A 15,785-nucleotide genomic window follows, 5' to 3' on the forward strand; every position below is an offset into this window, starting at 1 on the left:
ATGATTGGGTGGACTCATGCATACACTCACGATGAGGACACACATCATGGTGGAACAAAACCACCCACCAAATAACTTGCTAGGAAACAAAAGAGAAAGACTACCAGGCTTCCTACAGTTCTCTTAGAGAGCACACCCCAGTGGGACTTTTTTCCTTAAATTCATCCACCAGGCCACCCCATCTCTCAAAGGACCTACCCCAAACAGCACCACACTGGGGACCCAGCCCTCTACACATGGCCTCCAGAGACATTGCCAGACCCAAGCTAGCTGGGTTGTGATGGTGTTTCACCTAGTGTCTGTCATTCCATAGCTGTGACAACAACCCAAGTGAAACACTATTGGAGACCGAAAGGCTCCTTGTGGGTGGTACAACTCCATGGACCGAATACAAAGGAGAAGTGAGCTGAGCACCAGCATGCCTCTCTCTCTGTTCCCTGACTGAACCCAACATGCTCAGCTGCTTCATGATCCTGCCGTCATTCTTTCCCCATCATGAGAGACATCTATACCCACGAGTCTGAGCCAGAGCAAGCCCTCTCTTCTTTGAGTGACTTCTGTGGGATGGAAGGTAACTAATATGGCTCTTTGGTCCCCAGGGTCTTCTCCTGTTAGACTCTCACTATGAGGAGCTAATTGTGTTGCTGGGGAAGGTGTTTCCCTCTTACCCCTCACTGAAGCAGAGCCAGTTTAAACCCTGGCTAAGGGCAACCTCTTACCCTGGGCACCCCCAACCCACACACCCATTCATCTGAGAGGATCCCTTTAGTCTCTCCCTGCAAAGTCTGGAGCCCAAGCCTTGGCTTGTGTCCCTCTGTCCCTTCCTCTCCCACACTGGGGACAAGCTGCACACAGCCCTCTAGGTCTTGCAGTAAGTGGGTGTGTCATTCCTTAGAACACAGTGCGGAGGGCATCTCTACCTCCTGGCCTTCCCTAGTTCTGACTTGGTTCCCGTTCCCTTCTCTTTCCTCCCCGCCAACCAGTCTGTCCTCCCACTAGCACAGATGCCCTCTGAGGGCTTGAACTGGCCATTTGCCCACGGGAAGCTGAACGTGGCCCTGTTCTCAGAGTCTGGGTAGAAGCGTTCAGTGGCGGCTGCTCCAAAGGAGGACGTACTATGAATGTATGCAGAAAGTGCTTCTTCCCATGGCTGCCTCCAGACCATCCTGGTGCCTGTGGTGGGTTTAGTTTGGAGTGAAAGGAACTTGAGATGATTCATGGCATCTCAGAAGGGGGCCAGAGCAGGGGCAGCCACACGGGATGCTGGCTGTGTGGAATGATGGATGAGGGGGCAGGCTGGGGAGCTACGCCCATGGGCAACAATGCCAAGTGAAGGGGCCCTACCCCAGCCTGTGGCATGTACACCATGGGGCAGGGTCACTGCTAGTTGGCATATATTGGCCACAGAGGAAGTGGAGACTCCTGGGAGTTGGGAACTGAATAAAAATGTTGGTTAACTCCTGACACCTTGCTCTGTCTGAGGCACAGGGTTGGCTGCCTGGGTGACTGGGCCAGAGGGTGTTGGGTGTTCACAGAATGGTCTATTGTGCACTGGCCCTGTATTGGCAGGCACAGGCTGATTGACAGGCCTTGGATGTCATTTCTTCATAATAGAGCTCACTTCCTGGAAGGGAGGGGTGCAGGTTGCTGCAGTTGGCCACAGTTAACGAGCAGAGCAGAAATGAGCCCCTCAAGTTTTACCTGAAGCTACAGGCCACTGTATTCCAAGGAGCTTTCTCTAGAGGAAGTGCAGACCATTTCTTCCTACCTCTGGAGGCTCCAGGCATTCTGTGATTGTGTTTGTGACCCTTCAGTCTCTGTTTCTGTTCTCATGTGGCCTCTCCTTTCTCTCGTTTCTGTTTCTTTCCTATGGATTGGGACATACGTCATTGAAACCACTCCCCCAGGTAACCCAGCAAGGCCTCTGGTTAACAACATCTTTAATTAGGCCTTGTAAGGTTCAGGGACTCAGAATATACCATCGCTTCTCTGAGGTGCTGTCCAGACCTCAGGCCATAGGGACACAAGTTTTGGGCACACCTTCGTTCCTTCACACAGTGGTGAGTAGTGAGAAGCCTAGGGGCCAGGGCCTGGGTCATGGGTAATCTGTGTTCGGAGGTTGTGTGGAGACCCTGGGCTGGGCAGGGGGTGGAGAGGAAGCTGTGTGGGCTGTGGCGTAAGAGGGGCAGTGGGAAGAGTGGCTGGGGAAGGGAAGGGCAGAACAGTTGGGTCTTTGAGCAGCTACCTCGGGCACACACTGCACAGCAATGCCTCATGTAAGAATAGTAGAGGACAGTGATGTCTTCCACAGCTGGCCATGTCTGCCCACTTTTTATTATTTCTAGTTTTGCTTGTGTTTTGTTCCAGGAAGCTGAAGGTGAGTGGCCAAGCACAGAGAGCAAGAGCTGTGGCCATCACCGATGTCACGTTATGGTGGAACTGGCTGTACAGAAAGTCCTATTCCTGCCCTGGCCTCCCAGAGGAAGAGAGGCTATGACTTTATGGCCATTCATACTGTCCTCTGTGTGAGAACACCCTGTAGAGTCCTGTTTGGGAGGGTCAGGCCTTGGGGACCCTTGGGATGGGGACTTTAGGGAGAGTATGTGGCTGTTGGGGGAAAGAAGGGTCTCTTGAGCTATGCCTGGCCCATCTCAGGAAGCAAGACGTAGGCTCAGAAGACACAGGCCTTGATGGACCCTTGTGAGTGTGGAGGTGCTCTGGTGAGAGAGGGCAGACTGCCATTGCAGTGTGCAAAGAGTGAAGAGCAAGGAGTGTCACCATGACTAAGGCTCAGTGGAGGGTAAGGATGCTATACGGGCAGAACCTCTGCCTCCGGAAGACCCAAGGAATGGAGAAGAAACTTGGGGCAGCCAGCAACCAAGGATCTAGCAAGCCACCAGGAGCCTGCTCTGGTGGTGAGCACCCGGACCCTGGAAGCCTGGCTGCTCCGACCAAGCCCCGGGCAGCTGGAGTCACAGACATGGACCTCCTCGTGCCAAGACGTATCCCCTCTGTACAGGGGGAGATTGGGTGTCAAAGGGACTTGTACAGGTTTCATGCCCACGCAGCATCCAGAACGCTGTGGTGGAAAACCTGGAGTCTGTGGGCAGGCAGTGTTAAGAGAGCTTTGGGCGTCAGGGTAGGCACAGTAGCTATGGGATCTTTGAGACAAGTGGTGACCCGGAGGGGGAGCGTCTGGAGGCAAGCAAGGGAGTATGCTGTGTCAGGCCTGCTTCTGTGGGTGGAGGGTGGGGTAGCCTGTCCACCCCTGTTCCTTCCCTTGCCTTGCAGCTGCTGAGCTGGAATCCACCTGGAACTTGTGTCTGCTCATCTGGTTTTACTGCAGTGAGTGCCCAGGCCCAGAGAGACTCTGCTGGCCTTGGGAGACACTGTCTCTTTGTCCCTTTGTCATGGTAACTGCAACAGAGCTCCAATCTGAGGTAGATGACAGATCGGCTTCTAGACCTGCCTTTCTGTGTTACCTTGGCTCTCCTTGCTAGCACCAGGTGAGCACGGCTAGAACGCCCAGGATCAACTCTGTGATCCTCTTATCCCTGGTGGCTCCCACTCATCTGCTGTGCCTCCACTGCCAGGTGATGGAGGATGAGCAAAAGTGTGCTTGTTGGTTTTCTAGACGTTTCTTAATTTCGATGTTCATTGACTTCCTGCTGGGAGGTCATCGGCATCATGGCAAGAATGGGGCAGAGATGACCTCACTGGAGACTCCGGAATCTTCCAGGATCGTGTTTGCTGATGCTTTCATCTAAGAGATGTGATCACAACTGAGCTCAAGTGCTAGGCCTGGGGCCTCTCTCATGTTGAGTCGGACAGGTATGCTTCAGGTAGGAGAGCTCCTGGGCCTGATCTGACTCTCTTTTCCTCCCTGTTCAGGCTAAGTGGCTCCGAGGAAAGCCAAGGCTGAGAGGCAAGGCTGACTGCTGAACGCTGGTACAGCACCCACACAGATCTCCTGTCTCCCAGCACTTGACTGGATCCCAGAATTGAGGAGATTATCTGGTCCAACTACCTTTCTGCCAAGGAGACACTTTGGCACAGTGAGACTGGGGCTCCGAGAGGACAGGGAGACAGCTTTGTGTCCTTGGCTGACTGTGTCCTAGTCAGGTCTGGCATGAACCTGTGAACCAACTCCTTCTAGCCACCTCTTTCCCATGCATCTACCTGGCAAAGTTATAGCCCCTTTCCAAGGCTGTCACTATGTCCTATCTATCTGTGCCAGTGGCCCTTTTCTGCATAGTTGCCAGCCCAACACTGGGGTGCAGGGGCAATTGTCAAGCTGCCAGCTCTTGGGAAAGACAAAGGAGGGAATTCCATAGAATGTGGGAGTCTATGGTTCAAGGTATGTGCTTAAAGGGGTGTGTGCTTTGGAATCCTGGATTCCAATGGGCCAGGGATCAGCAGGATGAGGACAAGCCCGAGCCTCTTGGCTCTACTCTGTCCTTCCCAGTCTGCTCCTGTCCCCACGTGACCATAAGAATGGCCCAGCTTGCAGAGGAGGACTTGGTCGCCCATCTCCTTAAGTCATGCCTGTCTTCCTAGGGAATTTAGGCCAGTGTGCGCCTAGCTGAGAGGGGCTAGGGTCTGTGAATGGTGGTCTGCCGGTGGCCAAGGTCCCAATTCTGGAGGGGAACAGGAGGCAGCTGAGTGATCCTGGTGGCCTTTCATTTGCCCATTTTAGTTGAGACCAGAGAGCAGGATTGCCTCCCCATAAAAATCTCTAAGTGAAGCCACTGTATACTGAAGAATTAAGTTAAAAGCAGTAGATATTGATGTTTTCAAAAAATAGCATTTAGTAGGAGCCGGGAGATACTTTGCTTAGTACCCCCTTTCCTTTTTTCTTTTTCTTTTTTGGTGTATTTTATTGATTTCTGCTCTGAAATAGTGCTTTCAACGTTTTAAAATAGAATTCTAGGCGAAGGCGTCCCAGGCTTGGGATTTAAGTGGAAATTGACATGGCTCTTCATATATTCTCCTTAAAAACAAGGCACTCAGGAGCGATTCCCCAGGCTGGTCAGGTACCTCCTCCTCCCGACTCTGTCTGCAACCCCCACCGAGGCTTTCTGTTTAAAAGGAATGGGGAAAATGGCTGTGGCTGCCTCAAAAGCCTGTTGTGATTTATGGTTCGTTTCTCTGGTGCTGAATGTGGTGGGTGAGGGCCTGCATCATCCAGCCGAGGGGCTACCCTGCTTTCCTGCGTTGAGGCCCTTCCTCTTCTGCCCCCTCCCACTGCTAGAACTTGCTAGGTGCCCAAAGGGCTCTGATTCTCTAGAAACCTTGGCCAAGTTCTCGGGCCTTGAGGGAATATATTAGATGCTCTTTACAGAACAGAATACTGGATAGAGACAATGTAAGGGAGGAGGATTGGTTTTGGCTTACAGTTTGAGAGAACACAGTCTACCATGGTGAAGATCTAACAGCGGGAGACATTCACAGCCACGGTGGCAGGGCTATGTGACTGCTCACATCTCAGCAGACTAGGGAGCAGAAAACCCAGGTCAAAAGTGGGACTGGCTTATGACCCTGAAGGCCACCCTTTATGGTTCTACAGTTCAATGAGCTAGGCCCCACCTTCTAAAGCAGCAATTCTCAATCTGTGGGTTGATACCCTTTTAGGTCATAGGAGTCACCTAAAACCATCGGAAAGCACAGATATTTACATTATGATTCCAAGCAGCAGCAAAACTCCAGTTATGAGGTAGCGATGAAAGTAATTTCATGGTCCTCACAACACGAGGAACTGTATGAAAAAGTTATAAGAGCATCAGGAAGACTGAGAACCACTGTTTTAAAGGGTCCACAACGTCTTCAAACAGCACCACCTGTTGGTCACTAAGTATTCTTCAAAGCACACAAACTCTGGAGCATTCACGCTCAACCCATAAGCGGGAGAGCTGACCTAGAAGGGTGGCTGGGGCCCTGGCTGGCTCAGGTGGTAGTAAAGAACTACCTGAACGTGTACTCTGCTCCACAGGCTGAAATTCCAACCTTTACATGATAATGTGAGGAGGCACATTGGGCAGGTGAGGGTGGAGCCGAGATGAGAACCCTCTAAGGGAGACTTCATACAGGCTCTCACCCTCACCCTATTACTGCCTGAGGACATAGCCAGAGGACTGGCTATTGAGCCCAAAGGTGGCCCCTAGCAGACCCAGAGCCAATATACACCTAGTCTTGGATTCCCAGCCTCCAGAGCTGTGAGCAATTCCTGCTGCTTGTCACCCCAAGGCTGCCTCCTAGTGACAGGACAGAATAGAGGCAAGAGGATTTAGAGGGATCAGCCTGGTGGCAGAGGGTCCTGAATGTGTGGTGAGGCTGAGGATTTGGATGTTACTCACTATTCCTGGAGATGCCTGTGGCTCTGGCCTCCACCCTCAAAGCACCTCATTGCCAAGGCCTGGGGACATCTCTCTTAACCCACCAGGACTGTGGGTTGAGTCTCAAGACTGAATTTTAGAGGATAGCATTGGAAATCTTAAGGCAATTTTCCCCCTCTTCTCTGCCCTTATACTCCAGAGACTTCAGGGCTGGTCACCATGTCCAGTGTCCAAAGGGGCCAGAGGTGGTCAGGTGGCCCCGTGCTAAAACTGTGTCACTATACTTTCCTGGTCTCCAGGGTACCTGTTGCTGAGCTCTTTGTGGGAGGAGAGCCTAGTGAGCCCTGTAACCGCCATTGGTGTTGAGTGTCCTCTGAGCTGATGCAGAAGATTGTGTTGTCCTTGTGTTTCTCTGTTCAGCTCATCAGGAACTCCAGGTGGCTGTAGGTACTACCTTCCCATCCCAAGGGGGCAGCCTTTAACATGCACACGAACTCTTGTCCTTGGAGCCTCGAGGCAGGCACTCAGGGATGTCTTAGTCAGGGTTTCTAGTACTGTGATAAAACACCACGACCAAAAGCAACTTGGGAAGTGTTTATTTCAACTAACAGTTTTTGTATCATGAGCCGTCACCGAGGGAAGTCAGGAATGGAATCTGGAGACAGGAGCTGACGCAGAGGCTGAGGGGAATGCTGCCACAGCCTGCTTTCGTATAGCACCTAGACTACCAGCACAGAGGTGGCACTACCCACAGTGAACTGGGCCTCTCACGTCAATTACCCATCAAGAAAATGGACTTGCGGGGCTGGGGATTTAGCTCAGTGGTAGAGCGCTTACCTAGGAAGTGCAAGGCCCTGGGTTCGGTCCCCAGCTCCGAAAAAAAAGAACCAAAAAAAAAAAAAAAAAAAAAAAAGAAAATGGACTTGCCTGCAGGCCAGTCTGGTGGGTCCATTTCTCAACCGAGGTTTCCTCTTGTAAAATGACTCTGCTTATGACAAGTTGACATAAAGTAGCCATCACAGATGGGGAAGGTGGGGTGTACCAACAGGAGGGGTGTCTGGCATTAAGGACTATTGACTGTGTGCAGAAGTATCTGTGCAGTGTAGGACAATGTCACACACACACACACACACATGCACACACACATACACACACACACACACACACACACACACACACACACACACACACACACACACAGGAACTTGACTTGGGAAGGCCCACTAGGATGTGGGCAGCTCAGGGCTGAGTCTTGCTCTGACCCCTGCTTACCACAGCCCTCTGTGATCCCAGCTGTCTCTTCTGTGCCATCTGTCCTGAGATGGGAACCCACCAGATGTCAGCATGGTGGTCCCTCTCACCACTGACAGCACCTGGCCAAGTGGCAGATGGCTACTAGGCCAGAGGCTGAGATGGTAAAACCCAGGCATTGGCCAACCCTGACAGCCATGTGGGGGGTATGGCTGTGTCACCTCAAATTCAGGGCTAGCTCTATGGATGGGTGAACCTCCAGCAGGTGGCAAGTTGAATGTCTTTTACTGCAGGAGCATGCCTTCCTAGAAGGTGTTCAGGACTGCCCCCTTTGGATGCTGATGCTGGTGTCTAGGTTGCTGGGGCACTGGTGAAGTCACACAGAACAAGCTGGTGGCTCAAATATGAGCCTAGGCCTGCTGACCTGGACCTGGGTTCCCTTGGCCTCTATGATGTCTGTCCCCATGGGCACAGAATTCCTACTGGAGTTAGTATATGGATGGGAAGCTGACGGAAGACGGGAATCACTCAATCCCCTCTGCACAACCCTACAGTGAGGGCCGGGACCACACCTGCTAAGCTCTAACACCCTACCCTTGCTGCTCTTGACTCCTCCCTGGCTTTTGTTGTGATAGTTTTCAAACCTTCAGTGACTCTCCAGTGCCAAGGAACCCAGAGCTGGCCCTCTAGATTGGGACTGGGGTCTTGCAGTCCACATGGTCTGGCCCATAGGCCTTCAGTTTCTCAATCATAGCCACTGTCCAGTTGTGCTCCTTCTACTAGGTCATCGTCTTTCAAGTTACTGGCTACTCCACAGGCATCCCAGGGTCCTCTGGTGTTTTGCAACTGTATTCCTACAGAAGGGAGGGACATTCTACCCCTCCAGGTACACCTCCTACTGTTTGACTGTAAGTCCTATCAACCCAACTCCTTTCTGGCCAGTAATAAGGCAAGAAACTGACAGCACCTGGCCAAGTGGCAGATGGCTACAGAGGAGGGTCCCAAGGGCCACTTTCCTTCTGTCCAGCTCAGAGCTTCTACCTTTGCCGCCTGGAGCTCAATACTGCAGTGGGCCCTTCCACTGCATCCATCCACTAGATCTCATCCGCCAGGCCCCAACCTCCAGACTTTGTCCTCCAGACCCTGTCCAGCAGACCCCACTCACTAGGCCCTCATTCAGAAGACTCCACCCACCAGGCCCCATCCACCAGACTCTGCCCACTAGACTCAATTCTCCAGATCCCATCCGCTAGACCTTGTCCACCAAACTCTGTCTACCAGACCCTGTCCAGTAGAGCCCACCCACCAGGCCCTCATTCTCTAGACCCTTTACTTGAACTGTTTGTGGTCCTCTGCTTCCGGTATAGCTGGTTTTCATGTCTTCACTTGCCCCTCTGCATCCCTTACATGGCCCTTTCAGTCCTGTAGCTCAGGGCACCAGGCCTCCTAAGAAAGAATACAAGAAGACTGAGGGACAGGAGAGAGAGCATGCTGGGAGGAAGTAGAGAAGGGTGTGGATGCTGAGGGTTAGGAAGGCCCAGGGAGGGAGGAGAGAATTCTGGTGGTTCAGGCCCTGCTGGTCTTCTTAGGCTTTCTCGTGGACAGGAAGTGTGGCCTGCCCTTACCAGCATCCCCACAACCCCCCTTCATCAGTTCTTGTTCCTCCAGCCCTCAGTGCTGCGGGACAAGAGTGATCATCCTGTTAGCTGTGACCATGGATTTGAGCTGATGTCAAGGAGAGCTTTGTCCTGCAGTGTGAATCCTGTTGGTTCCTCCTGTTTTTAATTCAGAGCTCCTGCTGCCTCATCTCCACAGGGTTCCCTCTCCCTAGCTGAGAGCCTGGTGAGGGTGTGGTCTCAAGGTTGGGCCAGGCTGGAGTATTCCTTTGGGGGGGGGGCAGGTTGCAAGGGAACCTGAGTTCCTGGGACTCCTTTCTTTAGCATGAGGGGCTGGTGGCATGTTACACCCCCACGAGGGACTACATAGGAAGCTACAGAATTCCATGAGTGACAGTGTCACTTGCCCTGCACTCACTGGCACTGCAGCAGTGTGGCCAACCTTCCAGTGTAAGGGGACCTTGTTTTCAATTCATCCATTAACACAGGGCAAATTTGTGTAATTGTGAATTTTAAATATGGAAAAGGTTCATGATGTTTCCAAAGATAATGGTGTGAGCAGAGCCCTCGAGGGTCCTGGATGCTGGCCTGTGCTACCTCAGTCCTGGAAAGCTCAGGTGACATTGTGGCTTCACTATCTTCCTTTCAATGGGCGGACTCCAGCCCTCTAGAAGCCAGAAGCTGGGGTTGAAGGCCTCAGCTGTGACATCCTCAGGCAGCCTTGACTGCCATCTCTTTTCTACCTTGGAGTCTGGGACACTTCTCCCCTCCCTGCCCTTGGGAACTGGTCATTCGGAGATGCTTCTAGTCAGTGTTCTGCCTTCATGGGACAAAGACATTTGCTCTCACAGGACAGTCCCAGGAAGCTGAATGACTCTCCTTGTATCCTGGGCTCAAAGGATGCCTTGGTGATGAAAGGTGAGGCCGGGTGTCAGGGAGCTCAATGTCCTGCTCCGCAGGCTTGGGTAGAGGGAAGGAACTGAAGGGCTGGGAATTATTATATGGCGACATAGCGACATAAAGCAAACAGTATCTGTAAGCCAGTATGCTGATTCCTTTTTTGTCTCTGTGATAAAAACCATGGCCAAGCCACCTTATAAAGAGTTTATTTTGGCTATAGTTCCAGAGGGATATCAGTCCATCGTGGCAGGGAGGCATAGCAACAAGCAGCAGGCACGGCACCATGAGCAGGGAGCCCAGAGCTCTCCCATCTTCACATGTAGGCAGGAAACAGAGAATGACCTGAGAGTATGTGAGGCTGTATGATCTCCAAGGCTGCCCCCTGGTGACACACACTTCCTCCAGCAAGACTGTACCACCTCAACCTCCTCAAACTGCAGTATCAACCAGGGACCAACCTCATCCAAACCTCCACATTCCATTCTTTGGCTTTATGATATGGCTCCTATAGCCATAGTCTCGTAGCCATATCATAATGCAGGATGCATTTAGTTCCCCATTTAAAATGCACTTAAAAGTCTCCATAGTCGGGCTTGGGGATTTAGCTCAGTGGTTGAGCGCTTGCCTAGCAAGCGCAAGGCCCTGGGTTCAGTCCCCAGCTCCGAAAAAAAAAAAAAAAGTCTCCATAGTCCACCACATTCTTAACGCCAACACTGTTCATAGGCCCAAAGTTCCTTTTGAGTCTGAAGGCAATTTCTTAACTGTAACCTTCTGTAAAGTAAAATATCAATACTTCCAACATTTCAGGACGCAGAAGATACATTATCATTCCAAAGGCAGAGGAGTGGGCCATAGTGAGGGAATGGTGGACCAAGTAAGACAAGAACTGAGCAAACACCGAGTCCTGTAGCTCTGTGTCTGATGTCAGAAAGCTTAGATGGCTCTGCCCTTCCAGCCTTGCTGCCTGAAGCACACTGCTCTCCCAATGGCTGATTCTACTTGTATGTAGCTCTTCTCGGCTGACATCCCACAGCTCTGGCATCCCCAGTATCTTGGGGGTCTTCACCACAACTAAGCTTTATTTTTATAGCTCCATACAATGGCCTCTCAGCTTTTTGCCCACCATGGACATTGCTATGGGAAGGGCTGATGCAGGAGACAGGTGTTTGTGGCATCCAGAACTGGATGATTCTGTCCCTGGCTATAGGAGTCTACTGCCAGCACGGGGTGGTGTGAAGATGGGGGACTCTGGTTTCGAGGAGCTGGCTGCAGGGTGCTTAAATACGTGGGTGGATTGCAAAGGGAGCTGGGCACCCAGTCATGGTACCAACTCTCAGTCCAGAGGGTGTTCCCGGGAAGGCCACGTGTGGAAGTCACATGCTACCTGGACTTCCCTCTTCATCCATGTGAGGACATGGCCCCAAGAGTCGCTTCCTAGTCTGAGGTGTCACCATGTACATGAATCAGTGTTTGCTTTTTGTGTGGTTTTTTGTTTTTGTTTTGTATTGTTTTGCTACTGACCTCTCTGGAAGTCTGTCATCTTCAGTAGGACAGCCTGACTCTGGGAGGGGTCTGACTGGACTGGAGCCCAGTCCTTATACTTGATATTCCCTGGAACAGTCAGACTGGGATGGCTGGAGCTGCCAGAAGCCCTGGCTGGCTCCTTATCTGCCTGAGTCTCCATCATATGGAACGCAACAGAGGCTTCCAGGCCACTATTCTGCCCTCTTTGACCCACAGGAAACAGGAGGTTTTGATGTGGAACTTGAAAATATAAACTTGGAAAGTAACAGGGGGACCCTTGCTTCACCCTGACCTGAGAACTCTGTGGGCAATAGCGTAATCAAATGTCACTGGTGTTGTCAACAGAGAAGAGATGGAAAAACCAGAGAAAATAAAGGTTGGGATGGTGGCTCATTGAGAGAATGCTTGCCTAGCATGTATGAGGGCCTGGGTTCTATCCCCAGCAGCGCATAAAACAGATACAGTGGTGCATGTGGTAATTGCAACACTCAGGAGGTAGAGGCAGGAGAATCAGAAGTCTGAGGTTGTCCTTAGCTACCCAGCAAGTTCGAGGTCAACTTGGGATATGTAAACAGCCAAGAATTAGAAAATATTTTAAGCAGTGCAGTCCTACATCAACAGAGAAACAGTTTCCTCTAGTGTGCATGCACCTTTGACTGAGGTCGATGGGTGAGAGGACATATAGCTGGATCCATACCTTGCATGTAGGGAGTGACTCCAATATTTGGGAGCACGAGGCCATGGTGGCTCAGGTGAAGGGAGAAGGGTGGGAGTCTCTCCTCATCTCGCAGAGTGGGAAACCAGAGAGACTTGCATGAGGCTGTTGACTTTCTCATTCTGGCAATGGCTAGATGTCACATACTGTTTCCTTGGCTTTCTGGGTCACTTGGCTATATGACAGTTTCCACCTCCTCAGATTGTCATGAGGAGGCCACAGTCTGGGCCCTGGACCAGGAACTCAGTTTCTTCCCGCTGCAAAGTTGTGCCATGCCTTTATGACCTTCTCCCAGCCACTGTCCTGTTGGCACTGTGGTCTCACAGGGACTGCCCACCCTCACACTGTACTTAGCTTAGAAGCATCCCTGGGTGCACAGGATGGAGACAATCCACTCGGACAGTGTCATCCTGTTCCCAGACCCCTCCCTGTTGTCACCTGTCATCGTGGTCACCACACCAGTGCCTGTGGTCCTGGTCATCTCGAGTGACTTTGTCCTCTTATCTCATTTAATCCTCTCTGACTACAGATGCATAGTTTTTCTAAATAAGCAGGAAAAATCACTTCCTGGACAGCAGTCTTGCTACCAACCCCATCATGAGAGAGAGAGGCTGCACAGAGCTGCTCAGGAGTATCTCAGGCTGTCCAAAGAGAAGCTCTCTGGAGACAACTCCAGGAACACACCCAAAGGCCCTCAACCTTCTGGCTCTGGTTATTTGAAACCACAGGGAGCTTCTCATGCATCCCCTAAGTTCAGCTGCTTCCCATGTCAGCCTAGGCCATGTACTCCTTTTGATTAAAACACTCCATTCCCAAGGGTGAAGACACAAAGATCCCTGGGCCTCATCCTTCCCTCCTTCCTCCAAATGTTCAGGGATTTTGAACTTGATCTGCTTGCAAAGCTACAGTCTGGGGTCCTTGTATTCCTCAGTGTAGCTTGGGCTAAAGAGGTCTGGTGCTTCCTTGTCTTTCTGCCAAGGAAAGTATCCTTGTAGAATCTTCCTTGGACACTTTGCAGTGGTTCCCAGTGTTGACTCGAGGATGGTTCCACTCCTTTGTGTGTGCTGGAGGACACCATGGCAGCAAGCACCCAGGCCATGTGGTGCTTAGCTCATGTCATGAGTGCTATCTGTGTTGAACACTTGCTGTCTCCTAACTTGGACCTGGTATGATGTGGGCTGCAGTTGGCAAGTCTTCGTTGCTGCCACACAGAGCCTAGGAAAGGGGCCAGTGCGGAGGTGAGCATCATTGGACCCATGAATCCAGCTGTGCCTGAGTCACAAGTCCACATTAACCATGACTGAGTCACACGTCCACATTGACAGCACCTGAGTCACATGTCCACATGCACAGCACTTAGACCCCTGTGGGCCAGGCTCTCTGTCTCTTGCAATCAAGTTAACACCAACATTCTTTTTTTTTCTTGTCTCAATTTATTTGTAAAAACAGCATAGGACACTGGTCATCTGCAAATAGAGTGTAGGTAGGTGTGTCACAGGGGTCCATCTGTCTTCACACTGGCAGGAGCCTTTTCTATGGGGCCTTCACAGGGGCCTGGGTACCCTTGGTAGCCTGGGCTGGAGCTTTGGCCTGGGCCTTAGCTGGAGCTTTGGCCTCTGCCTTGGTTTGAACCTTGGACTTTGGTTGGCAGAGACTACGACCCTTGGCCATGTAGCTTCGAGTCTTCTTCCCAAGCTTGGGGTGAGCGATGAAAGCCAGATGGCTGAGTTTGTGGCTGGGGCCCTTTGGCATCTTGGGCTTGACGGCCTGAGGCTTCACAAGGGTCTTGATGGCCTCTGCGCGTGCACTCACGGCCTTGGCATTGTTGGCCTGCATCTTCCTCAGGCCTTTCTTGTTGTGCTTAGAAAAGTGCATGTTCCTCAGAAACTTGGGATCAACCCCCTTAAGAGATTTGTATCTTTGTGACCGGGGTTTCTTGATGCCATTTCTGTGCCATTTGGGGGACTGGTTGTGTGTGGTGTGGTTCTTGGACTTGGCCATATCTGCATGGTAAGCCATGGCTCTGGCAGCGCCTGAGACCCTAGCACCAACATTCTGCTGAGCAATCACTTTTCCACATAACTCTTGTCCCACCCTTACATCTGTCCTCTGAAAGCTGAGTTGCAGTTCTGACTCACCTGTAGGACTGACCAGGGAGGAGGTGAGGCGAGGCTTAGCGATGAATTCAGTAAAAATGCCTTGGTAGTGTTAGCCTTTGCTTCCTTCTGACATGGTGTGTGTGTGTGTGTGTGTGTGTGTGTGTGTGTGTGTGAGAGAGAGAGAGAGAGAGAGAGAGAGAGAGAGAGAGAGAGAGAGAGAGAGAACATGGGCAGGTGGACATACGCACACAGGTGCTTATTCATGTGGAGACCAGAGGCTGAGCCCAGGAGTCACCTTCTATTGCTCTCCAGTTTATTTGAGGCCGAGCTCATTGATTGAACTAGATTGGCTGGCCACTAAGCTCCAGAGAAACCTGCCTGGTTTTGCTTCCCCAGTACTGGAATTATAGATACGTGCTGCAATAGCCACCTTCTTACATGGATGACAGGGATCGAGATCCAGGCACTGGTGCTTACACAGCAAGCACTTTACTGACAACCATTTCTCCAGCCCCACATTTAGGTCCTTAAGGCTGTCCTTGATGGTGATTTATGCATTCACTCATCCTTGCAGAGGGCTCCCAGGGCGCTCCAGCTGCCTTGCGCTCAGCCGTGCCTCCTTGTGCCTCCATCTGCCCTTTCTCCTCACCCTCATTGCCTTAGGGTCTCCCGAACTCTTCAGAGGCTAGTACTTGCCTTGTCCTGCAGGCCTATGTCAGTTTCCAAGAGGCTCTTCCCTGTGTTCCTATGTGGCTTTCAGTACAGGAGTGTGGTGACTCTGCTCTCCTGGTCCCCTCCCTGTGCTGTGCTCTTCACATAGACCCGGATTCTTCCTGCTAGCCCTGCACTGAGAGCTCCCTCATCTCCAGGTCAAGGTACAGAAGAAACATCTGAGTCACAAGAGATGAACAAAGGGGTGTGTGCAGCCCCATCCACAATGGGCCTCTCAGGACTGTAGCACCTACACTGTAGCCACTGGACTCTGCTCTCACTCTTAATCTTGGCCCCTTTGGGTTCCAGGTGCTACCTCATCCACATCCATGTGAATCCTAGAGCAATGTCAGGTTCCCTCTAGCAAAGAAGTGGCTGGCTCTGTCCCCGGGTATGAGGGGTATAGTGGCTTCCCTGTTCCTCGGCCTGAGCCTGTGCAAGTTGTGAGTATGATTTGGTTTGTGCATCTGGGATGGGCCACAGATTTTCTGAGAAGCTGCTTTGAAATCAGCAGCTGAAATCCAGGTGAAGGTAAGAAGTAGGGGGTGGGGGATAGGTTTGGTGAAGCCTTCTGGGTTTTAGGGCAGTGTGGATGAGTGGTAGACACCACTCTCCAGTAGACACTGGTGGTCTGTGG

General features: G+C 51.6%; 1 protein-coding gene across 1 annotated transcript; it reads right to left on the reverse strand.

Moving 5' to 3' along the window:
- Positions 1 to 13,830: 13,830 nt before the first annotated feature.
- On the reverse strand, positions 13,831 to 14,339 carry Rpl29l5 (ribosomal protein L29 like 5). Its single transcript, XM_039080623.2, has one exon. It carries the CDS (start codon positions 14,337 to 14,339, stop codon positions 13,872 to 13,874), a length of 468 nt encoding a protein of 155 aa, XP_038936551.1. The 3' UTR covers positions 13,831 to 13,871.
- Between the last annotated feature and the right edge of the window lie 1,446 nt (positions 14,340 to 15,785).

Source organism: Rattus norvegicus, chromosome 7 (genome assembly GCF_036323735.1).
Source record: "Rattus norvegicus strain BN/NHsdMcwi chromosome 7, GRCr8, whole genome shotgun sequence".
NCBI classification, from domain to species: domain Eukaryota; kingdom Metazoa; phylum Chordata; class Mammalia; order Rodentia; family Muridae; genus Rattus; species Rattus norvegicus.